We start from the raw sequence: 24,468 nt of genomic DNA on the forward strand, positions 1-24,468 counted from the left end.
ATCAGCAATTTCCAAATGTTCTCCATAGTGTGATCTATACTAGAGATTCATCTGTTTTTTCAGTCTTGCTTCCACATCCTTTCCTGTCCATTGCCTCTAAGGCTGAATTTTGCTACAGTCTATTAATTAAGAAGCTTACTGAAGTAGAGAAGTATTGCAAATTCATTTAAGCTAAATATCGTCTTGGTCCATAGTGGTATTTCCCTCAGCCATTTCCTAATGGATCGTGTTGTTACAGGTGGGACCTATGAAAAGTGGAAGCACTAACATCTGCCCAAAGGGCTCTGTGCAAAAGGATCTCAGTTAAACAGGACCTGTTCAGATAATCTGTCTGATTGCGCATTTGCTAGAGCTTGGGAGCAGGTAACATCTGCTCTACTTCAATACCAATCCTCCTGGGCTGAGGCATCCAGCCCGCAACACTGTCAGGCACTGGTCTTGGTAGCTGTAGGGACTGTGAGTGAAGACTCTCTTACATTGATACAAAATTGCAACAGTGAGGCTTTTAGATATTTTACAACAATGTAATTAATTAACGGCATCAGTAGAGGAGATGGCAGATCTGTTGTAGCAATGCTCCTGCTGCCCTCCCACGTAGTAGCAAAGCGCTCTCAGGCTGCGGCTGCAACTGGGGCTCTGCTGCTGAGTACAATGAACTGTGTGTTCTTGTGTTTATCCTGCTTTAGTGTTCTCTCCTCTCTTGAACATTTAAATGGTTTGCTGCATGTTTAACTTGAAGCACAAATTCAGTGCCATTGAAGCTGCTATAGCCCTCTTCCAGTCTTTTGTGTTCTTCCTTAAGTCAGGATTACCCACAATGGGCCTGTTATTAAGCCTTATTTTGTTCAGGCCAGTAACCATTTCAAGATTTCTTTATAGATTTTATTACTTGAACCTATTTCTGCAACTTGTTGAACAACCAGGAGGCCCCTTTTACTGTGGACATTTGGGAAAAAGAAAAAAAGCCCCACCAAATATTGCTACATGCTCAAGGAAAGAAACTTTGAATGAATAACTAAATGTAACAGCCCTGGAAAGACGAAATTCATGATTTCACCCAGCCAGTCTGGCAATGGAAATAATTTATATCATAAAAGCAATCAAATGTTACCTGCCATAAGTAGTATTGCATTAGTTTAATGTCAAAATGACTATTAGGGTTATCAGTAAGAATCAGAAGAAATTGATTTTCCTACAAAGAACTTGTAAACTAAAAAAGAAGTGAATGCACGTTATGTATGAGAATTTTTGTGATAAGACATTGTAAGTGTGAAAGCAGAGGAGCTGGTAAAATCTGTTAACCCTTTTACTGGAAAACTGAAAACACTCTTGGAAGGTATTTTTCATGCAGAAATATGTACTGTTTTCCTTTAGTAGGATGATTTCTCTGAGCAGGGCTTGCTCTTTACAAGTGTACAGCTCTGCATACAACCAAAAAATCACCATCTCTTCTCTAATCCTGTCTTGGAGCCAGTGGAGTTTTTTTGACAACTTCCTTCTCTGCTTGCCTATGTTTTATTGAAGGATCAGTTATTTCCTGCTTTGGCACCCAAAAGACAATAATTTAAACAAATCACATGTATTACAAAAAGCCTGATATACACACAGTTTAAAGGAAGCATCTGCTTATGAATCATGCAGTTTACTAAGGAGACAAAATTCATAATTAAGAAAACCCGTAAGTCCAAGTTAATCAGAGATGTAGTGCTTGAGGTTACATGCCTTCTTCAACCACATAAATTGACATCAATGGGGATTAAAATGCAAAAAACAAGTAGTTAAAAATTATCTACAAATCAGAATCTCAGACTAAATGTGTTATTTCCTCTTTTTTCCTAGCTCTCCAGTGATTCTTCCAAGTAATATAGATCTACTCTTATCTATATGGATGCTTATTATATCTTCAAATGAGTCCTTCTTCAGAACTGGTGACCTCTGAATATGAGAAAATGTCCCTGAAAAGTGACATAAAAATGCATATCAGTAAATAATTTCCAAACAGCAAAGAGCAGCTGAATGCTCAGTTTCCCACATCCATGTTTCCTCTGCCATTAGCTGCTGCTGTTCCTCATTTTATCAGCATTGCCCCCAAGTCTCTTCCTCTGGTGATAGCCATATCCCTCCATTTGCATGTTGCCTTTCAGTGTCAAGTCACTTTGATCTTTTCCCAGCATGGACCTTTTCTTTTAGTCTTCCTACAAAACTCTTCTACTTGTAATTAGCAGAATCAAAGGGCTTAAGTCTGCTCAGAATCCTTCTAACTCACTGACCTGTTATCAACCTCTCTGCACAGTGGGCGTGATGTCTCACACTGTCTAGTTGCACATTTGTTATTTCCTTGAGGAACTATGGGGCCTTTGCAATGATCTCTAAAAGGGAACAGATTGGTCTTCTTTCTTTCAGACATATTTGTCTTCTGAAAAAGGAACTGATTAACATAATACCTGCTTATTTACCAGATCTCAGTTGTACAACAGCCTTTGTCCTACTACCCCCAGGAGCTTGCAGAGTTGGGACAGCAAATTGTCTGTCTTGGGCCAGGTGCGAGGGCTGGTCTGAGCCTAATCACCTGCACCCAAGAGGGAGGTGTGCACAGCTGAGGCCACTGAGTGGTAAGGGGCAGTGGGACTGCTGGGTAAGGAAAAAAGAGGCAGAGAATTATCTGTAGTATTCAGATGTTTCTAGGGAGGATCTTCTTGTACAGCTGCTCTTCAGGAAGATTGCTGTGAGTACGAAACTTATGTTTTCCTTGTGGTTCCAAAATCTTATTTTGGTTAAGAGTTGTTATAACTGTAATGTAACTACAGTGTTGTAATAGATTGGGAATGCACTTATGAAACTGGCTTTTTCATGGTGTTTGGATTTTGTTAGGGGAAAGGGATGAGTTACTAAAGGTAGCTTGGCCAGGTAACTGAAAAACTCTCTCTGCTTGCCTCTACCTAAAGCTGATTAATGCTTCTCTGCAGAATATCAAAGGAATTGAAATGCTCCTGGGTTAAGTATGATTTTAGGTGGATTGACACAGTTTGTCAGATTATTCATATTTAACTATTCTAATTCTGTAGTCTTTTTCATGGATTGTATAAAGTTTAAGAGTATCTTCAGGCTGTGAGTACAGTCAAAAGCCTGGAAGGACTAGACTGGTCCAGAAAACAGTGTTTGAATCTGTAAGTCTGGAACTGGGATACTTCTCCCACTTCTGGGTGCATACTTGAAGAAAAATTTTTCCCAGGAGAACCAAGTATGGGTAACTGTGGAAGTGCCTCTAAGACGTGACAAAGTAGTTTTGTTTGGGGTCTTTTTTTGCTTGGAGGACTGTTTTTTTTTTCTCCTTTGGAAAGTTCCTGATTCTCAGTCTTCACAAGTAGGATTTATCCATTAGTTCCGAAATTTAATGCTAATAATAACACCTTAATATCAGTATTTTTGTGCTAAGTTCAGATTTCTGTTTTGCCTTTTCTAATTCAGTGATATGTTTAAGGAACAGTGAAGGCAGGTTACAGATTGCTCTTCATTCTTGATTTATGATCCTGTTTGCAATTAAAAAAAACAGAGCAAACCCCAAACATGTTCAAATTTTAACTGTTTAAGAGGAATAAGAGTAAAAACTTGGGTATGAAGCAATGAAGATATCAATTGTTGCAAAAGTAACAGTATAAACAAAAAATTTTCTTTAGTTTTGGATTTCTAGAACAAGCCTACTGAAAACTCTTTATATCCAACCATGTAGATGTGAAGGTAATTTAAGTGCTGTTAGTGCTGCTCATGGGGCTGAGAAAACAAGCTTATATCTCTATGCATAAAAAGTGGAAATTCTATTCCTCACATTTGCTATGTGCTTTCTATCTGCAATTATTACTAATTGATTTCTACTTTCACTGGTGAAATAAGGCAGTAGAATCACAGGTTACAAAGATTAAAACAGCTGGCTTTGTTAAGAAACTGTGGGACTTGGATGAGAAGTTAGATAGCTCCTCTAAAAAAAAATTAGGCTGTCACTGCTATAAGCTGCCTGCTACAGACTGATGTTAATCAGTTGTACAGAGAAACCAGATTAACTGATTACAATTCACAAAGCAAAGATAGTGTGAATACTTAATACTTAAAAATCTCTTTGTATAAAAGAGTAGTCAGAATTTATTATAAAACCCTTAATTTGATTCTTTAGAACACATCAGACTGATACTCTGTAATCTTGACTGGAACAAAAGCTCTTTGTTTAGGAAAATCACAGTGTGATAAAGATATGTAGAGCCAGATGTAAACAAAAGGCTAAGTGGGAGTTTAGACAGTGATATTCAAAGCTGCAATCCCAAACAAAAATTAATCTGGTGCTTTAACCTGGTGGATTATCTCAGTTTTTGACAATACTACTGCCTCATGTGTCTAAAACTAGATTCTATGTGTCAGTGTGGTAAGGATTGAGCAACTTGTTGCCTGTGTGATTTCTAAAACCACTTGGAAACCAGAAGTGGGTTCTGAGCTGCATGCCAACACAGTAAAGATCCAGTCAGAGCTAAGACTCTTTGCAGAGCAAGATAGGATCCAGTCCTTGCTTTTAAAATGCAGGTAGTGGTTGTTTGACTCATGATTTAGAAATTGACTCTGTGTGTGTGAATTTTTTAGTCTGAGGGGATAGATTCAGACTCAACTCCTATCTCAAAGTTCAGGATACTGCCTGTAGGTACGAGGGTAAGGACCTCTCAGTCCTTCCTATCCCAGATTCTAGCTTTCAATACTCAAAAATGTTTTAGGTTATGGGCAGGAGTGGGATGATCCAGTGGTATATTGTCCCTGGGGTGTGAGAACCCTGAGTTCAAGTCCTTTTGTAGAAATACTCTAATGGGTACTTGCTCAGAGAGGCTCTTCCTTATTCCATGAACGTTCTCCCCAAAGATCTCAATAACTAAGACACTGCTCTAGAATGTGGAGATAAGGGTCTCAATCCACTGAAGTGTAAAGGCAATTCTGCCTTCTCACTGTGGCCCATGCACTACACTGCTGGTGATGGCAACAGCACTTCTACCTCTCCATCAAATTATAGCACCTATCTCTACCTGAAAGTGGATATTCTCCAGGCAAGAATATATCTGCTGGTGGCAGGATCAGAACTGAAGCCTTGGGAGGGACTGAGATTTAGGCTATACTGTATCTCCCTTCTGAGAATGAGGACAGTAATTGACATGCATATGGAGAGGGGGTGGGAACCTGGAGTCTAGGAATTGCAGTATTTAGTGTCACAGGTAGTGGTGTTCTTCCTGGAGCTGTAGTTGTGTCTGAAAGCCTACATGCATCTAAGCCCTAGGTCTGTTTCCATTGCGTGCTGGGTAAAGTTACCAGTGTGGAAATGGAAAACAGCTAGTGGCTGACTGCTAGATGGCAAGCTGGCATACCCCTACCCTCTGCCAATAGGCTGCCAGTCTCCCCAACAGCACAGAGCAGTGCATTCCTCTCAGAATGGGGAGTTCAGAACTAGCCCATTCATAGCACAACTGTGATAAAAATGCTGGTGTGGAAGAATATTGCTGAGCTGCCTTCTTTGTTTGAATCCTCCTGTATTACACTTTCTGCTGCTTTTCCTGCCCTATCAAACTGAAACTTAAAAGCTGTTGTTATAGTTCAGGTTGTTTGGAGGTCAAATTTTTACTGAGATCACATTGAACATAAACACAGCTCTACACTTCACTGGGAGGAGTAGCGGATTTTTACACAGCACCATCCTCTGTTTTTGTATTATTACCACATAGCACAATAGGCCTCAATATCTTTTCTTTCCCACTAGACTCTAATTATTGCCCACTAGATGCATATTAAAGGACTAGTGACCTTGGTTTCTCCCTGTGAACTGAGAACGTAGAGTAGCAGTCTTCTGCTCAGCTTTTGCCAGCTGCCTTCTCCCCAGGCCATGGGTTCTGGAGAGCACACAGTCCACATAGATATCCCAGAAGAGCTGAGCCAGGTCCCAGAACAAAGCCCCGTGTTTCAAGTTCTCTGAGGATTTCAGAAAGATCATGAAGTCCCAAAAGCCACTGACAGAGTCAGAAATGCGAGGCTTCCTCATCTCCAGTAAAACAGCCGAGGAGGATTCCCAGCACTGGGGGTCGGCCCGCCCAAGAGTCAGTGGATCAATTTGACTGTGACAGAAGAAAGGTGTCACACAGAACACTGCCATGAGTAAGAGAGAGCAGGTGAGTCTCATGGTGCAGTGAATTCTTCCTCTGCTTCCAAGATCTAGAGTGTCACTGAAATATAAGAAAAACAAGAGAAGCTGAAAAAGTCTCGCTCTTAGATGCCAGAATAAAGTCCTGTTACTTTACATGATATATACAAGACACTCAGATGTTGTTTCTCTGCTCCTTAAAGACTTGTGTATGCTTTTTACATGCATATAAAAACACTAGAGGAGTTGCTGTGCCCTGTGCAGCAGAAGCATGTATAAAAATTTTTAATAATCCTCAGATCTGAATTATGAACTGTCTTATCTGGAAATTCTTAATATTGAAAGGTTTTTGCCATTTTTGCTTTACAGATCTCTAATATTTTTCAATAAAAATCTATTCCTTTTTACATAATTTAAGCTTTTAGGCAGTCTTGCTCTTCTCAAAAATTTTATGAGTCCTTTAAAATAGTCTTGAGAATCATAAGGATCAGTGGACAGCAGGTGGAAAAAATTTTGTTGAGAATATGTTTTAATGGTTCTAATTATTGCAGATTTCAGATTCATCCACTGACCAGGAGTGGTTTAGGTGCTAAAAGGCAGAACAGGTCTGAAAAGAGGGTATAGCAAAGCCATCACATAGCTGTATTGTACAACATGTACCCATGCATATAGAATCATAGAACAGTTCAAATTGCAGGGGACCTTTAAAGGTCTCCAGTCCAACCCTTCTGCCATTGGCAGGAACATCTTCAACCACATCAGATTTCTCAGAGTCCTGTCCAACATGACTTTGACTGTTTTCAGGGATAGGGCATCTTCCACCTCTCTGAACAGCCTGTTCCACTCATCACCACCCTCATTTTAAAAGATTCTTTTCTTTATATCTCATCTAATTTGGTCCTCCTTCAGTTTGAAACCATCACTCTTTGTCCTCTTGCAAGAGGCCCTGCTAAAAAGCCTGTCTCCATCTTTCTTATAGGCCCTCTTTAAGTACTAGAAGGCTGCAACAAGGGGTCCCTAGAGCCTGCTCTTCTCCAGGTGCAATGGCCCCAACTTTCTCAGCCTGTCCTTTTAGGAGACCTGCTTCACCTGCTCATCATTTTCATGGCCCTTCTCTGGACTTGCTCTAGCAGGTCCATGTCTTTCCTATGCTGAGATGTATTTATGTATATTAAAAAGTACAGATGTGTACTTAGCAGATCACTTAGAATTAACTGTTAAAACTGATATTTGCTAAGTAGTATCTATGATGCATGGGTAGAAATTCTGAGAATGATAACCTTTTGTGGATAGAAAGGCCCAGTTGTCTCCATCAGATTTAATTTCTAGGACATACTTCTCTGTTGTATTTTCTAACATGCTTCTAGCATTTCTGGTATTGAACAAATTTGGGGGCTTGTTTTTAGTGTAGCTCATGGCATATGGAAAACTTCCCATTGTGAAAATCAGCTACATCTGAGATCAGCATTTAGGACAAAATTCAGTTTAATATATGTGCTGATCTGCTGAGTATTCATGCTTGTACTTTTTTCTTTTTAATTTTTTTTGGTTGTTGGGGGTGGGGAAGCTGCTTCTCTTAATGAGCTAGATAAGCAACTGGCTTTTTGTGTAGAAAGTATCTTCCATGAGTGATCCTGAAGAAGTGTTCTTTTGCTATGTGAAGAAAAATGTCCAAGACAGGATGCTCATGTGCAGAGGGATTGTATGTGAAAAGTAGTCCAGCCATAGCCTGTGTGCAAGGCTAGGGAAGAGTAGTCTGCTTTGTGGATTGTATTTCATTGCAGAGCTAAAGGACTCTTCAGAGGTTTCATTGCTAGCAATGTTATTCTTACCTACCGCCTGTCTGGCTATCCAGTCACGTTCTGGGAGCATTTTTGAGGTATTCCGACTTCCTTACAGTCACCTGTTAATCCAAGTGCGGGTGTTGTGAGAAGAGCTGGCTTGACAGCCCTGGACCTGAACATTGCATTTAAGGAACAAAAGAGGGACAGCTTGCTCTTCCCACACTGCTCTGCCTAGTGGACGTCACTTACTACAGTGGTGGTAGTAATAGGGCTGTCCTGCTGCTCCCAAGATCCCCAAGAAGCATCATTCTTCTGTACCCTACTCCATGAGGCAGGTTTTGATTGCTTTCTCAGAAGCAAGCCAAAAACATCCTGTGAGTCACTACTTCATTCTTCTTTGTGCATCAGAGCCCTTCGACTGGGAACAGACACCTATGTATACATGCCATGCAGCATGCACGTATGGCTGTTTACTGGGACTTTTTCAAGGGTCATAGTTAACTTTATCAAGTTTCTGGTTTTCAAAGCAATTTAGCAGTCTCACATGTGACCATGAGGGTGAGGAGACAGACATGGGACAGTGGGCAGGGAGCCCCAACAACAACAGATTGTTCAAACAAAGGAATAATACTAAATAATAGTACTATGATCCTTTAAATGATGGTTCTGTGACTTTGATAGAGCCCATTTCATTTGTACAGGTTAAAAACGGAACTGGTTACTTTGCATTTTCTGCTTCCCAGCACCTATTCTAAACTTTATAAGTTGCAAAACTGGCTAAGACAAGGGTTCTGGATTTGTCAAAACAAAGGGACAGCCCTGGGCAGGGAAGTCGGTAGAGCATTAATATGAGAATCGGTGCCCCTGAAAATAGGATGTGCATGGCATTAGTAAGGGCCAGCAGCAAAGGCCACTAGTCCTTATGGTCTGGTCAAACTCCAGCAGCACTGTGCTGTTAGTCTTCCACAAGGTTCAAGACTGTATTTTTTTTAGACAGTTGAGAGCTGGAGAGTATGCCCAGGAAAAGCCGATTTCATTAATCTCTTACCTGTGCATGTGGTGAATGCATCCATGCAATTCCTCCCCTACACCATCCAATCTTTAGGTCTTTCTGTCCATACGTTAAAGTTTGCGTGCGTGTGAGTGCTATTTACACTTCCTGATTCTGACTTTTCCCATGCTCCCCCCTATCCCTGCTTCTCTTTGCAGTTTAGTGTCCTGTTCCACTCCCAGCCATGGATAATGCCTTGCAAGAATAATTTAAGAGTTAATCAGTTAATTTGTTATTATCATTTAACTTGGAGCTCTTGCTTACGGATATTCCCTTGGCCGTGCGGCTGCCGCAGCCGATCTCCGGGCAGCGCCCGGCTCCGCCGCCGCTCCCGCCCGCCCGCTCCGCTCCCGTCCCGTCCCGTCCCGCTCCACCCCGGCGCCGCCCGCAGCTCTCTGCGCTTACCTCGGCGCTCCGGCCAGGGCAGGACTCTCCGAGCCCGCTGCCGCCGCTGCGCTCCTTAAGAAGCCAGAGCGGGCAGCCTCGCTTAGTTTTTACGTCAGGGCTCAGGAGCAGCCCCCACCCCCTGGCCCCGACCGCTGCTCCCGGGCACCCGGAGCTCCCTTTTTCTCTGCACGGAGCTGTCCTTGCTGCAAGTCTGCTCCACTTCTCTGCTTGCGGACCCCGGCCCTCCCGGGGTAGCTTGGTGGCCGTGCTACCTCTGGCCGAGGGGAAGGGGTGCGCAGGGGGATGGAAGAGTAACAGACCTGGAAAGCTGCGTCCCTCCCCCTGCCCCCTCTCTTACTAGCGCTGCACCGGGCGGGGCAGGAGGGGAAGGGCAGAAAGCAAGTCCGCTCTTGGAACTCCTGCTGTCCGGAGCTGGCTCAGAACTCGGGCATCTTGCTTTATGTGCTTGTCTGTTGCAGATCCCCCCACCCCAGAGCCGGAGTTTGTGTGGCTCGACTAGAAATATTTGCTGGCTAGGGCTCAGCCCACATGCCGCAGGTCCAGCTCTCCTGGAAGTTAAAGCAGAGACCCAGAGAAGAGCCACAGAAGGGCTTCACTTAAAGGCATTAGTTGAAGTAGCTGGGCTGAGCTGCTCACTGCAGCTCAATTTACAGAACTTCACCTAAAGAAGAGCTAACTTGTAGGGCTGTACATTCTCCAGGGAAGGGGGGTGGTCTGGTTATATTTTCCCTCCCAAGAACAATAATGTGGTCTACTGTTGTTACGTTGTCTCTCTGTGAGGTTCTCAGCTGGATTGAGATGACTTTTGTGTAGCAGCTGAAAAACCTCTGTATATTGGAGAAATGAGTTAAATTAGTAGGGAAGTGACAGGAAAGCATTGATGAAAAGGCTGTCCCCTGTTACCTGCAGCATGGAGAGAAAAGCCTGAGCACAACTCTGCCTGTGCCCACTGTGTCTGCTGTGATCCCCTTGCATACAGAAAACATTATTACTCAAAGAGCTGGGCTCTGTGACCATGCTGATAACCAGTGTTGAGCAGAACTTGCTTAGCATCAGCTATTTGAAGCAATAGGCAGGTGAGACCATTATTTTTTCCTCACTCTGTAGTTTATATAGGCCAAATCATGTAGCACCTTGCTGCCTGTCTGAAGCCAGGGTGGCTGCACAAATCCATGCCAGCTGGGCAGCAAACTATTTATTTTTCCAAGGCTTTCACTGGCAACTCTCTTTTATCTCTGCACGTGGAATCAATCCCTTCTCCAGACAGCAACTGTGCTTCGGTAGCATAAGGCTTATCTTAGCTGAAGTCAGTGGGGCCACCCTGGTTCACATGAGCTGGAGAGTTGGCTTGAGACGGGTTTCTCTGATGTTCATCAATACCTTTACTTTTTGCATTCTTTCTGTGCATCCAGTCCATGTAAATGGAGAAGGAACTTCCTTTCCAAACCCTTGATATTGTGATGTGCCTATGACAATAAACACTGCTTTGCTTTTCTTCTGATGCTTTATCTCCTCAATAAGCAATCCCTGTGAAAGTGTATTTTGTGTAAGTAATGTTACTGTTTAACAAAAGTGCAAGGAACTTTTTGGGGATGAGAGAACACTGGCTAGAAGAACCCTTGTAAATAGCTATCCTGTAGGACTTTGGCCAACTTGCAAATGTTCCATTTATTTGACTAGAAGTGTGAGTTTGGGAATAGTGGTCACCAACTGCTGAAACAGACTTCAAGATGAACTGAAGAGTGTAATACCTTGCAAGGGGCCCTTGCAACATGGTGTGGGAAGCCTCTCATATGTAGAATGTCCAGTATTTCTTCTCTGTCCTACCAAATACAAGCTATTCCAATAGACTTCCTTCTTTGGGGTTCTAGGGCTAAAATGATCCTTAAGAATCAGCTTTTGGTTTTATCTGTTTCTTTTTAAAGTTTGCTCTGTACCTGATTCTGGGACCATGTGCAATGTGGAGCCCCCCTGGCAAGTGTGTCAGTGTGCTTCTCCTTGCCTTTGTGTTTGGGGGCTGAGCCAGGCAAAGGAGAAAAGCAAAGTGTGCAAGTAAGGCCTGGGTGTTGTGATGGAACCTGAAGGCAATTCTTAGGTAAAGGCTCTGGGGCTGCTTGTGTTCATGGCTGGCCTGGCTGCAGGGGTCAGAGCAGAACAAGATAAAAACACCACAGGAATGGCTTTTGCTGCTGTTTCTGTATCTGTGGTGTGCTGCTCTAAGGACTGTGCTCCATGTTGTTACAAATAGACCCAAATGGAAGGAAATGATAAAATGTTTCTTGTGAGTTGATAAATTTCTGTCAACCTGCAACCTTTGTTGATTCATCGTTAAGAAGTGAGTTTATTTGAAGCCCCTTCTGGAGTGCACTTTATCTGGCTTTGGGTGAAGAACAACATTAGTTTCATTATACCCAGAATTCTGGCAGACCCAAGGGTATTGAACCAGGGGCTCTCACAGAAATGAGAGTTACTGCTCAAGGGAAATACTGCTACAGATAAAATAGTTGGCTCCACAAATACTTCCTGAGCCTACTACACTCTGCTCACTCTGAACCTTTTATTCTATTTCTGGGAAAGAGGTTTTTGATAATTAGATTGATTGCCTCAGCCTCCTAGTGGAGAAGAAACATACCAGGATTGGCCATCTCATTCAGTTCCACACACTCCCTCAGTAAAGCTTTCTATGCCCTTCTTAAGCTATCAATAATCTTTCTTTCATTGCAGCACAAGATATATTCCCCTGGCAACCAGTGTTCATGTCTTATGGGTCTCCATATCTTATGGATTTAATTCACATGAACTGTAGGTCATATCCAGAGTCATTTGCAGAAGGATATTTTTATCAAGAAAAGTTGATTATTTACTCCTAGATGAGATAGTGGTTTCAGATCATGTAACAGTACAGAAAGGATGCTATTTCTACCAGAAAAAGGTAAAGCAAAATGTTAAATCATCAGGATAAAGGAATAAAGGGTAAGTAAGAAAAGCAGGAGACCATTTCACTGGTATTTGCTTTTTGAATAGAGCAAATGTGTAAATAACTGTATACAGAGCTGCTCCCTTCATGCATTTGCTCCCAGCAAACCTTCTGATGTGGTTTTAAATCAACATTTAAGTTAATAGGCAGTGGCTTATGGTTGCTTGAGTTAAGTAAGCATTTACATGTTAGAAAAGAGATTTGGCACATAATCTTAGTTGAAAGTTTGTGTTTTGCTGAATTGGAATCCAAATTACTCCAGCCTTGTGTGAAACTTGGCTAAGTGACAGCAAAGGCAAAACTTGTGATTCTCAGAGTGGGAGAAACCTAGAGGTCTGTTAGCTTTAAATACCTGTCAGAAGCTTGACTTTTTTTTTTTTTTTTTCTCTTCAAAATCCATAAAGGCAGAGTGTGCAATCCTACTTCCACTTTTAACTTTTCCAATTCTCTTTTAAGCAGAGGAATGCTGTCCTTAAATTTGGCTCTCTGACAAACATACCTAAGAGCTTCTTGGAAATGAAATTAAATACTTGATCCAAATTCTGCACCTATATTTTATCATTTTAAAAGTGGTATGTAGAGGGCTTTGAGTATCTAAACCTGTTTTTTTAAACTTTTGATGTCAAGTTGTCTTTTTTCTTTCCTGTGGCTTGAATCTCCCAAAGTGTTTGATGACCCCACACTGTTTTCAACAACCCTCTAGGTCTATTCTCTGTTGAAATGGCCAGCAGGAAAGTCACTGGGTGTGATGCAACACTCAAGCAGTTCTAAGTAGTGGAAAGATGTAGTTACTTAAACATACAATTTTTCAGTGCTGTACACTGTTGCTGATGACCTGAAACATTTCCATGGATTGACAAGACATGGGACAGGCAGGTGACCAGGGTATTTCTGTGCCAGGACCTGGAGCTCTGCGGACACCCTGGCATGTCTCTGGCCTATGCTGAGGAGTGGCCTTCTGCTGGAAGGTTGGAGGAACTGCAGCTCCCCATTAGAATAGATTTGTCTTTCTTTAATCATGGCTCTCCCTCTCTATGCCTACCTGTTGTTGTATGTGAGTGGCTCTGTCTCCAGGGCCCTATCTGGAGTGTTTCCCCAAGAGTAAATTTAGGTGACATGTCAGAAGTGTGAACTGGCTTCATTCTTGAAGCCACTTAGTTAATTTGTGGAAGAGGTAACACTTCTGGCAAATGTATTTAACATAAACTTTGAAAAGATGTGTGGAGCAGGTATTTTTACAAGTGCAAGCCTAAGCAATTAAAAAAACTAATATATGTTAAAACTAATATAAACTAATTAAAACTAGTTAAAAACTAATATATGTTCTTGAAAACATAAAATCTGGTGATATGTGACACTATAAATGCAAATGACCTTCGTAAAGGATGTGACAACATTTCTCTCTAGACTAAAACATTCCAAGAAAATAAGAATCCCAAACTGATAGTATAGTATATTAAAAGTTAATTGTTTGTGGTTTTTAGGCAAGTTTTTTCACATTAACCATTCAGTTAGAGAGCTTTTAATTCATTTTAATGGCATTCTGGATATTCATAGCCAGACAACTGTTAGGTTTTGAATTAAGGGATTCATTGCAATTTAGATGCTGGACTGATACTAACATGTTCCAGAATCAAGTCATTGGGTCTTCCTGACTCAGCCCTCCTGCTTCCTCATATTGCCACAGAAAATGGAGAAATCCTTCTCACCTTCAGCACTGCAGGCAGACAGAAGAGTCACCCTGGGTATGTCACAGTTAGAAGAGCAGTTCATTGAAACATGTTTTCATAAAACTGCCACTAACATGTAAGAAAGCAGGGCTGTTACAGGATCAGTGTCTCTCAGGGAGTTACTGCCAAATCTTCTGGGGAAGAAAAGCACTTTCACAGTGTGTTCTTTCCTGAAGCTGAGCAGGATTGCAATGTGGAATCTCCTACCTTTTCTTGCTTTGAGGGTGTTTCTTACTCGCAGCTCTGGGGAGAAAAGGGTGTTTGAGCATGCTTGCCTCAGGGCAGCTCCTGGGTCATGCCAGTGGGCCACCAAGGAAGGGTGCCAGCCCTGCCACGGTCACATCATCCCGCAGCACAGGCACTCCCCTGGCAGCCACAACCCCCTGCTGGGAGCCTGAACATTCCCACTCAAAGCTGTTTGGGGAAAATAGTCTTCAAGAAGAAATTGGAGTGGGGGGGGATAGGAATCTATTTAGGGCCAAGAAATAGGTCACAGAAGATTCTGTAATGAGGATGGATGCTTGTCTTGTGTGAAAGGGAATTTTGGGATCCTTATATCGTCTTGGTTGCCTGCTCATTCTCAGACTGTTTGCTGGACTATCTGCTTTGCTCTGTGTTCTGCTACTAGCTCCTGCTGGGGTTCTTTGACACTTCTAAAGTACTTGTAACTCTTCAAACCACAGATGTGAAGCCTTATACGTACACTACTGCTGCTGTCAGAGAAGAAAGTTGGGTTTTTTAAATGTGCAAGATCTGTCATGAATAATTTATTGGTAGAGAAATCTGCCTTCTTGAATGGTTTTCCTGAATGAAGTAGTAAAAGCTCTGTCTTTTAGAATACTTAGATGAGCAAAACCCATACATTATCAGTAAGGAACCATGTGATAGAGGCAAATAGACAATTGGGGTTTTTTAAAAAGTACTATATATTGAGTACGTATTTTATTTATTTTTAATAGTTCAGGCCACTCAGTCTTTGAAACTCCCATTTTTTTATTTCACAATATACCCTTTGAAACCTATTCTCAAAGGGGATGCTACAAAGGTGATACTAAAGTGGATTTCTATGTAGTGAATTTAATTTGGAACTTCTGAAAATACTATAGTTTGATTTAACAAGGTCCTTTCTTTTTTTTCCCCTATCCTATTACTGATTAGGCACAGCTGAAAATTTCATGAAGATTATAGTTTTTTTGAATACCTGGGGAGGGGGTTGTCTCAAACTTATCAGCAAACCAGCCCTGCCTAAATCCAGTGCTCCCTGGCCTAGGTGCTAAAGGTCACCTTTGAGTGCAACAGTTCCTGTCCTAGAGATCTTGTGTTTGAAGTAAAAAATGCCCAGCCAAATCAGAGGAAGGAAAACTGAAGCAAAGATGTAATGGGACCTGAATCTTTTACTTACCTGCCCAGCCCTCGGATCCAACAGCACCCAGACAAGATTCTGTAATGTAAGGGAATTGTTTCTTTCTTTCTGCAAATGAGACAATTTTCAGTCTTGTGTTCAGGACCTCCTCATTACAAAGGTAGAAGTTAAAATCTTTAATTTCCTGAAGATTTTCAGTGAATGCTGGAGGGCATTAGAATAGTTCAGTTTCTTGGAACTGCTTTCTCATTGCACAGAAATCCTGGTCGAGCATTCATTGTCTATAAAATATGTTGTTGTTAACAACATCTGTAAGAGTAACTTCATAATGGAGCACATATTGAAATAGCAATACAGAATTCAGATGTGCCTGAAAGGAAATAGGGGAGAAGTGACTGACTCCAAAGGAAACAGGCTTGCTTGTGCACTTTGCCTCCATCTGATTTGATTGTTGTGCCACCCTCAGAGCGGGGCGTGTTGACAAGGGAAAAGGTCTGGGGAGGAAGTGGATGATCAGAATATGTCAAATCCCAGCATAAATATGAGTGGAGAATGGAGGTTTAGACAGTGGTCCTTGTACTAACTTTTAAAAGTAACTTGAGCCTTCTCTTTGAAAGAACAGATTGAGACTGCTTAACAAAACCATGAGCACTGCTACTGCAAGTTCTGTACATTTATTCTCTAATTATACAGTTATTGGTGTTTTTTGGTGCAAACCAGACTGCTATAAATCATATTTTAGGAAGAGGTCCTTGTTAGGGAGATAAACATTACTGTTTACATAAGCTGAAGAGAGGAGTGGAAGCATCTTTGTGTGACTGCACTACGGCTGAAAGCCAGGCTTTGCTATAGACAGGTGGAGCTTTAGGTGTCCCCAGTGCTGCCACACAGCTTGGACCACTGACCAGTGGAAAATAGGGGTGTGTTGTGCTGGTAGGGTCTGGGCACTTCCTTCAGCTTGACAGCACAAGGTGCCATTCAGCACAACTCCCATCAAGGGTCCTTAGGACATTGTCAAAGCTGCAGGCTTACAAGGAATATCAGTTGGTGCTGCTGGTGCCATTTTCTTCTGTAACCCTCAGATACAGAAACTTCTACCTCCACTGGTCTGCAGGGCAGTAGCCAGCTGGGAGGGGAAGGAGGGGGTTGTTTCTCTAAGCAAGTAACTACTCTTACAGTGCTGAGAATTATTTGGTGGTGCTGAAGTCCCAAAAGGCATCCAGGTGTCCCAGCACCTGGATTAGACGCTAGGAATAGATCTGTTTCATTTTCTGCAATACTAAATACTCCTTTCTTTGAACAGTAAAGCTTTTATGCACTGATTAGGAGTGTTCCACTGTGCTGTGAATCCACAGCATACTGAGTGATATGTGTGTTGAGGAATCTCCTCTAAAGAGTGGGTAGATAGTAGATAATTAAAACCTCAACAGTCCAAAGACCCAATCTATGAAAAACTACTGAAATAATAAGGTCAGTGCTTATTCTATTTCAAGGCAATAAATTTCTATGTTGCATGTAAGTGTGAGGGCAACATACATAAGGACATTTGATTCTTGTTTCCATTATGCACAAAACACTTTCAAAGGAGTCAAGTGGGGAAACTTGGAGCTGTCAGTTGTTAGCCTATGCTTCCTGCAATTTTTATGGAAATAAGTTTAGAACAGCTGTCATGAAGCTGCCATCTAAAAATTTTTCATAAGGCTTATGCAAATAGCACTAGGTTTGAGATATTTAGACATGTTTCATTCATGAGAATAAGCTGATCACCATCTTAGCTGGAGATAGGAAACCAGTCAAAAGTAGTTTGCCTGTGCCAGTTTTTGGCTGGACAGTGTCCAGGTCAGATTGCAATGAAGCAGCACATGTTATGTGTGGGGACACTTTCTTTCTGCACAGGAGGCAAAACCGATGTTACAACCCACAGAGTGTTACCAGTATGTAATGTAAGGAGTGTGTCATGCTCATGCCTTTGACACCAGTTAAAATACAGCTGCAATAACCAGCCCTTCTCTCAGCTTCTCTGTGTAGTGCAGATGCAAACATCACAGTCTCCAAAGCAAATTCAAAGCCTTCAGTAGCTGGACTGATGGCTAAGGAAATCTGTGAATGTGTGATATACACTGGTGGGGTGTTATGCTTATAAAGTCTGACAACTGGAATTGGACTGTGTAAATGCAGTTAAGCTCCTCCATGCTTTGAGTTACCAGCTTTGATGGGGGAAATTCTTACATGGGTTCAGAAAGTGCCACACTAAAGCATGGCCTGTTCAGTGTTAGTGGTAAAGATGATTATGTGTTTTCTACAAATTAGAGCATTCATAATTATGCTGCCCTCAAGTTTGTGGTTGTTCAGAAATACAATAATGTGGCTGGTGATGCTGGTCTGATGTGGAGTCCTTGTACATAGCTAGGGGTTGTGTCCCCTCGTGTGTTATCTGCTGCCACTAAATAACTTATTCCACAAACATACAACAATGTTATTGCTGAGTTGTGAACAATAAATCACTGAACTGAATTATAGTACGTGCAGCTTTAAGATGTTTTTGTGACCTTTTGCTTTCAATCCATACTGGTTTGAGCATATCAAGTACTAAAATTCTTAGTTATGTTTTTTAATTTAAGCTTTCTGTGGACACTTTAACAGTCTCTGATATTATTCATGGATGACTCAAATTAACTTTTCAGCTCTTGTAGGTAGGAATCTATAGGAAGTGCATTTAGAACAAAAGAGGTGGTTTTGGGTTTATACAAAGTGGCTTGGTGTTGTGTTGGTTTTGTTCACAACAGTAAATGCAAGTTTGTTCTTGTGTTTTGTGCTGGAATTGAAAAAGTTTTCAAAAGCAATTCCAAGATGTTTTTCTTGTAAAATCAAAAGCAGGTATGCATCTGTGTCTATATTGCTTTTCTATTCATATGCTGCAAAAGACTTACCTCCTGTTTTAAGGAATGACACTCTATTCTCATTATAGCCAAAATGTTGCATGTTTATATTGAGTTTATAGATAAATCCCATACTCAAATCACAAGAACTAGAAGTGGATAATAGTGGATCCATTGATGAGAGTGTTCCCTTACTCTAACACAAAAGTGTATTTTGTTTCCCTGTCTGGAGCTGGAGAAAGCAAAACAATATCAGTAGTTATCTGGTAACTGGGGCATGCATGCTTTTAATTTTCCCAGCCTGGCTTCAGTAGAGTTAATCTCTCAAAAAAAATAGAAAAGGGAAATGGAGTCTCATTCAGTATTCCATTAAAGTGATGGCCATAGTTATTATGATGTAACTGTTTGTTATGGTGTAATTATTTAAAGAATACTTAAAGGGCCTTATTTTGGACTTCTTGTAGTTATATAATTCAGATTTTTGAGCTGGAAAAGGCTTCCCTCAACTAACAGAAACCTCCAGGTCTCAGTGGACTCAGTGCAGGTAGCAGCTGGAACTGAAGCAGGCTGGGCCCATCCTGGGTGCCGAGGAGCTGGTTCCATGCACAGCACAAAGGCTGCGTGCAATGTCCTCCCACAGACAGAGCCTCACTGTGACATCTGACACAGTTTGAGATCTTTCATAAAAGAAAACTCTGTTCAATTTCCACTACTACAAAGGTGATGATTCCTTGAACACAGAAATTAAATTAAACTGAGAGCATAAATAAGAAAAAAAAAAGATTGAAAATTAAAAACTACTCCATTCCATGTTCATGACATTTTTAATACTCATCTTGCTAAGATGCAGAACAAGGACTATTGAATTTCCATTCATTAGCAGCCAACAGGATATGAATGAGTATTAACTTCAAACAAAAACTTGATTTATAACAACATCAAGTTGTGCACTTAAAAAAATAATTACAAATCATTTTTAAAAGGAAGAGTAACAGTGGAAGCAGTAATGAATATAAAACATGACTGATTAGGCTTAAAACATAACTTCAAGTATTCTATGGCATTTCCTCAGACATTTGTCTCATCTGTTTGTGCAATACCCATCTTTGCATAGTAAAGAAAAATTGGTTAGACTCCAGCCTTAAGTAATCTGTTTCTTGAACATGCACCTATACAGCTGTTAATTTGCCTGGCAAACTCTTTTAGGAGTATCAGATCAAATCAGTGAGAACATGCAGCAGACTGGAATGAGCTATACAGTTACCACAGTTTCTTGTCCAGCTGAATAGGTAAATAATGGAGCAAATGTAGAGTGGATGAAATGGAGGCAGAGTCAACCTGGTCTTCTTTTGGTGACGCTTTGCGATGAGCAAGTTCCTGCTAAATGGATATGCACTTCCCAAAGCACAGCAAGGGGGATGGACAGGCCACACCTATCAATTCCAGTTTTTTAACTGTCTACCAGCACAAGAAGCACTTCAGCCTGTACCTGCTCTGAGCTGCTGTCACTAGTGTTGTATACACACAGGGCAAAGTGTGTTCTTCCCATATACACAATGGCTGAGGACTGGAGCATAAATTCAGTCAAGAAATCCTAATTGCTATGAAACTGCTGGTGTAAATAAAAAAATTACTCCAGCACTGAACATATATACATAGTAGTTGGGGACCACTGTGGTCTGATTTTAAAACATCACATCACACACTAACAATGCTGTTTGTGAAATGCTTCTCCAAGGTTTATTACACAGGTAGTTTATGTATATCCAGTTGACTTATTGTAATTTTTGATACCACTGGTGTTTCTGTTGTGGGTTATGCTTGCTTTGGAAGCAGAACCTGAAAAAGGTTAGACATTTTGTTCCCAATCAAAGCATTTTTAGAGAATGGTAACACAGTTACAAGTATTTTTGGTTGGTCATCAGAGAAAAGTCACTAATTTAATTCTGTTTAAAGGTAAGCAGGAATTTTTCAGAATCAAGTTCATAATTTCTATTAATGTCAACTACCTGTGTGCAGCACCTTTAACTTATAATGTAGTAAGTGTAAATGTGATTATGTTAAAGCTGATTGAAAATATTTAATAACTGTGAATCAAAACCAATAGTTTGAGACTATTGAACATTATCATAATAAGAAAAATAACTGAAATGAGGTTTTCTAACTCACAGGAAAATGTCTGCAGCATTTTTTTAATGTTTTGGCTCTTAAAGCTAACTTGGGAAATGAATTTCCTCTGAACAAAGATGCAGGAAGTAGTGTAACTGGGCTTCTGTTGTTACTAAACTAAATCCAAAATTACAAAAGTCTTTAATTCTGATTATCAGACACAGCAGTTAAATTTTCAGTTACTTCACCTACCAAATGATTCAAGTCAAGATTAAAAGGATGAGCCAGACTGTCTGTACTTTAAGGGAGCCCTAAACTAGACCTCTTCACAAACCTTTCTCAAGGCAGCTGCAGCCAGGTGAGCCTTTGTCCTAGGGACAAGGACTGCTGCCCAGGACTACTCTGTCAAAATCTGTGTTTGTACAGAAGGTGTCTCTAAAAGTAATGACAATACACATGAAATCACTTGAGATTTTCATATGTTGTGATGGTAACTGGCTATCAGTAGCCAAGGGTCAAAGTACTAATCTTGCATTAAACTTTGAAAAGTGACATGCATCAAAGAGATACAGGGAGTGAGTTAAAAAGGTCAGTCACCTTTGCAAGCTGCTTCAAGTGGATAGGCAGAAGGCAAGACAAGAATAACTCATTCCAAGCTTTAACATCTTTTGAGTATTTTAAGGCTTATTTAAGTGTGTATTTTACAAGATCTAGGCGGGGGGAAAAAAAGTAGCTTTCCTTAAATGAAAAAAAAAAAGAACTTGGCACTTCTGTGATTAGTTTGAGAGTGTGTTACTTATATAATGGAAAAGTCTGTATAACAGCCAAAAAAAGTAATTCAGACTTATAGTCAATACATAGATATGCATTTATACATTTTAATTTTTTTTGGTTTCAAGCATACAAACTTTAGATCACATCTGTTTGGTGTCAGAACTCCCTGCATCTTCATGCTGTTATCTGCCTTTTTTGAGCAAGCCCAGAACATCTGCTGTACAACATGCTACAGAAAAAAGGGGAAGAAAAAAACCCAAAACCAAATCCAACATCAAAAATAGATTTACATAAAGAATAGAACCTTTTTGTATGGAAATTCTTTTCTCTCATATATATATTTATATATAATCTGTGAAAATGATACATCAAAATCTTATTTCCATATTTACACTTTTTCCTTCTTGGAAGTATTCCATCCATCATTCACTAGCTTCCATACCCAAAGGGACTCCTGTCCAAGGTGGACAGTGAGCTCATGGAGCAGGGAACCCTCAAGTCCAGCAGCAGAATGCACCACGTGGCTGGAAAAGCTATTGAAGCCTGGCACTGGCTTCCCAGTGGTTTGTATTTATTGGGCTGCAGATTCTGCTTAGGGTCAGCTTGCTAACTTGGTTGTTTGTATGTGAGCCATGCAGGTTACCCTTTCAAAATTAGCTCCTCATGCCACTGGAGTTTGATAAGAAAAAGGAAGTCATGCGAACTCAAGTGAAGTTAGAGTGCCAGCAGGCTGGGAAAGAATCTTTTGTAATTCCATTATTTTGGAACAGTTCTTATTGCACTTGGTCTGTGTGTCTCCTTCTTAATTTGAGAAAAGAAAAAAACACCTGATTTTTGAAGCAGTTTGCTTGTACCACTTGTCAATTAATGTTAACAAGAGAAAGGTGAATAGAGGAAGTATTTCCAACTTATCTCCAAAAATGACAGTGTTCTACCAACTCAAATCCCAACATCCCAACTTTGTTTATAGTTACTGTTCCCATGTTCTTCCATAATGATTTAGTTCCTGTGTAGCTACAGCAAAGACATCATACCCAAAATCCAGTACTGCAAGAAGCAGCTTTTTGAATGGCATTTCTTCAGATAGGGCCTTGTTGAGTGGGATCGAACCTTCGTTTTTTGACATTTCTTCCAGGTTGCATCAAAAGGAGATGGAAAGAGAAAAATGCAAGACATTACTTAGATATAACAGGAGCAAAGCCATAGCTAAGGTCATAGTCAAGTAAAAGACTCACAGTGACACAGTTTAACCAGTAACTTTTCCAAGGGGTAACTATTTAAGGAATTTGGTTGCATGCTTTCTACAGCATGATATTAAGTACTGTTTTTTCTTATGCAGTTTAAAAATCATGCTGGCACACAGAAATCAATTATTTCTGTAGTACTTCAAGTGGTGCTCTAAATTTGTAGAACTTTTTGGCTCCCAGTACCACATGTGTGCACTAGGCCAAGAATGAACACATTTACCTGAAGGGAATGAGTCACAAGTGCCAGGAACGGCAACACTTCAGCCCACAGAGGCTTGAGTTCTCAGAGCAAGTGCCTAGCTGTGGCTACACCAGAATTTAGTTTATGTAATCCAGTGTGACAAAAGTGTGTGTGCCTTTGTGAGCTCTTACCACACTATTGACCATAAGTGCTGTGAATCTTAGTTAAGGTGCAAAAGACAGCTGAGACATTGCATTCGAAGGAGACTGGACAGCTTTGTCAGTTGTGTGATTAGAACTGCATGTTAACAGTGGGCAGCAAGCTGGTGACATCCAATCTCCTGCGATGTTGATGTCCTGTGTCAAACAGCAAGACATTAGGAAGCAACAACAAAAGTTGGGTGCAACCTCCCCAGTATCTGGCTTTATGTGGGGCATCAAGCAAGGGGCTCATGCATTTAGTTTTACCATTGGGCATACACACCACTACCACCACCAAACCAACATGCAAAAAATACAGAACAGGAATTCATATATTCCCTAAGCTACAGACCAACCCCTGGATTTTCAATCTTCTGCAGCCCTGCTAACCTCTACCACTGCTACAATATTTATTCTATACACAAGGTTTAAACGGTGGTTTGAGACTAATGCAAAGGCAACTTCTTTGTGAGAGGACTTCCAGAGGATGGTAATACTTGGGCATCCTTCATTTTGGTTTTTTCCTTGGATACCTGTGATTGGATTTGTGCGAGATGAATGCTTAAGAATTGCTAGTTTCTGAAAGAAGATTACTGTATTCATCTTTAAGTCCTTTCCCCTCCAGGAGAACTGTACTAATGCTCCTTTGGAATGAGGCTGACATTACCTCAGTATCTCAATTCCTGTCCTCTAAACTACAGATAAATTTGAGATGAGGAAATTAATTTTCAGGCCAATTGCAAAACTGACAGATAGGAAGTAGGAATATTACAGAACTTGGTTAAATGTGAGTTAAAGGCTGCTGTCCATCTGTTTGTCCTGCCAGTTTCAATGGGAAAAGGGCATGTCTGCTTCTCTTCCCCTCACCACCTCCTTTTAAATACTGTCTAGCATCCTTGAATTCAAATACTGCTGATAAACAACTCATCAGTCAGTTTCTTTAAATCAACAATGCAGATGAAAAATCCAGGTGACATAACTTGTCCTTCTACTATAGGGGAAGTACTATATTCCTGTTTGCTTGAAGAGGACAAGTCCTTAAAACAGACTGTGAATTACATTGTTACCTAAGCTACTTTAAAGAAATGGACTTTAGAAAGTCTTAGGACATGGTACAGATGCTATGCTAGCTTCCCAGTACAATCTAACAAAACTCTTTTATCTTACCTGTTCTTTTCTAACCTGATCTTCACTAGTGTAGTGTTCCAGTACAAACCTCATTATGCATTCTGTCCAAATCATATATTTATTTATTTCCTAGTTTTATTCAGCAGAAATACAGCCTTTGAGGAACAAGATACTGACCAAACCACTGCCTTTCTTCACTTAGGATATTCTGCTAACAATGTAGTATGAGAGAGAGAAACATGTGAAGAACTAAAATAAGAGCCTGAAATACAGAACATGAGCTACAGTGTCAAAAAGGAAAGAGTACACACATGCAAAGCTTTAAGAAGAGCTGCCATTGTAGCACTTCAGAGATGGGCAGGGAGGTGTTACCCTGCAGGAATTGAAATTCTCTTCTGATTACCTTCATCCTGAATTACCAACCATTATAATTCTAAAATGAAGACAATTAGTACTCTAACTTAAATTGGCAAATAG

General features: G+C 40.7%; 3 protein-coding genes across 14 annotated transcripts in view; 1 reads left to right on the forward strand and 2 right to left on the reverse strand.

The window, feature by feature from the left end:
- DYTN (dystrotelin) overlaps positions 1–24,468 on the forward strand; it is a 129,404-nt gene that overhangs the window by 24,040 nt on the left and 80,896 nt on the right. Inside the window, exon 15 of one of the 8 annotated variants that reach the window (XM_088167879.1) lies at positions 1,840–3,818. The exons of the other annotated variants lie outside the window; for them this stretch is intronic. The gene's annotated coding sequence lies outside the window, so the exon portion shown is untranslated. Of the gene's footprint in view, positions 1–1,839; positions 3,819–24,468 lie in introns of those variants that run through there. 8 annotated transcript variants of the gene reach the window in all.
- FAM237A (family with sequence similarity 237 member A) lies at positions 1,238–6,999 on the reverse strand. The gene is made up of 2 exons (XM_014880256.2): positions 5,827–6,999; positions 1,238–1,955 (listed from the first exon to the last, which is right to left on the reverse strand). The coding sequence occupies exons 1-2, from the start codon at positions 6,197–6,199 to the stop codon at positions 1,819–1,821; spliced, it is 510 nt and encodes a 169-aa protein (XP_014735742.1). The 5' UTR covers positions 6,200–6,999; the 3' UTR covers positions 1,238–1,818.
- Positions 19,158–24,468, reverse strand: part of ADAM23 (ADAM metallopeptidase domain 23) — a 73,779-nt gene continuing 68,468 nt past the window's right edge. For all 5 annotated transcript variants that reach the window (XM_088167875.1, XM_088167878.1, XM_014880253.2 and 2 more), the window contains one exon: positions 19,158–22,363. In XM_088167875.1, the coding sequence (XP_088024001.1) occupies positions 22,206–22,363 (158 nt within the window). In that variant the 3' untranslated portion in view covers positions 19,158–22,205. The remainder of the gene's footprint in view (positions 22,364–24,468) is intronic.

Source organism: Sturnus vulgaris, chromosome 7 (assembly GCF_052056855.1).
Source record: "Sturnus vulgaris isolate bStuVul1 chromosome 7, bStuVul1.hap1, whole genome shotgun sequence".
NCBI classification, from domain to species: Eukaryota; Metazoa; Chordata; class Aves; order Passeriformes; family Sturnidae; genus Sturnus; species Sturnus vulgaris.

Coding starts and splice junctions, on each gene's coding strand:
- FAM237A (XM_014880256.2), bottom strand. CDS start 6,199: ATGAGACTCACCTGCTCTCTCTTACTCATGGCAGTGTTCTGTGTGACA. Junction 1,956..5,826: donor GTTCACAGGGAGAAACCAAG/GTCACTAGTCCT, acceptor GTCACTTTTCAG/GGACATTTTCTCATATTCAG.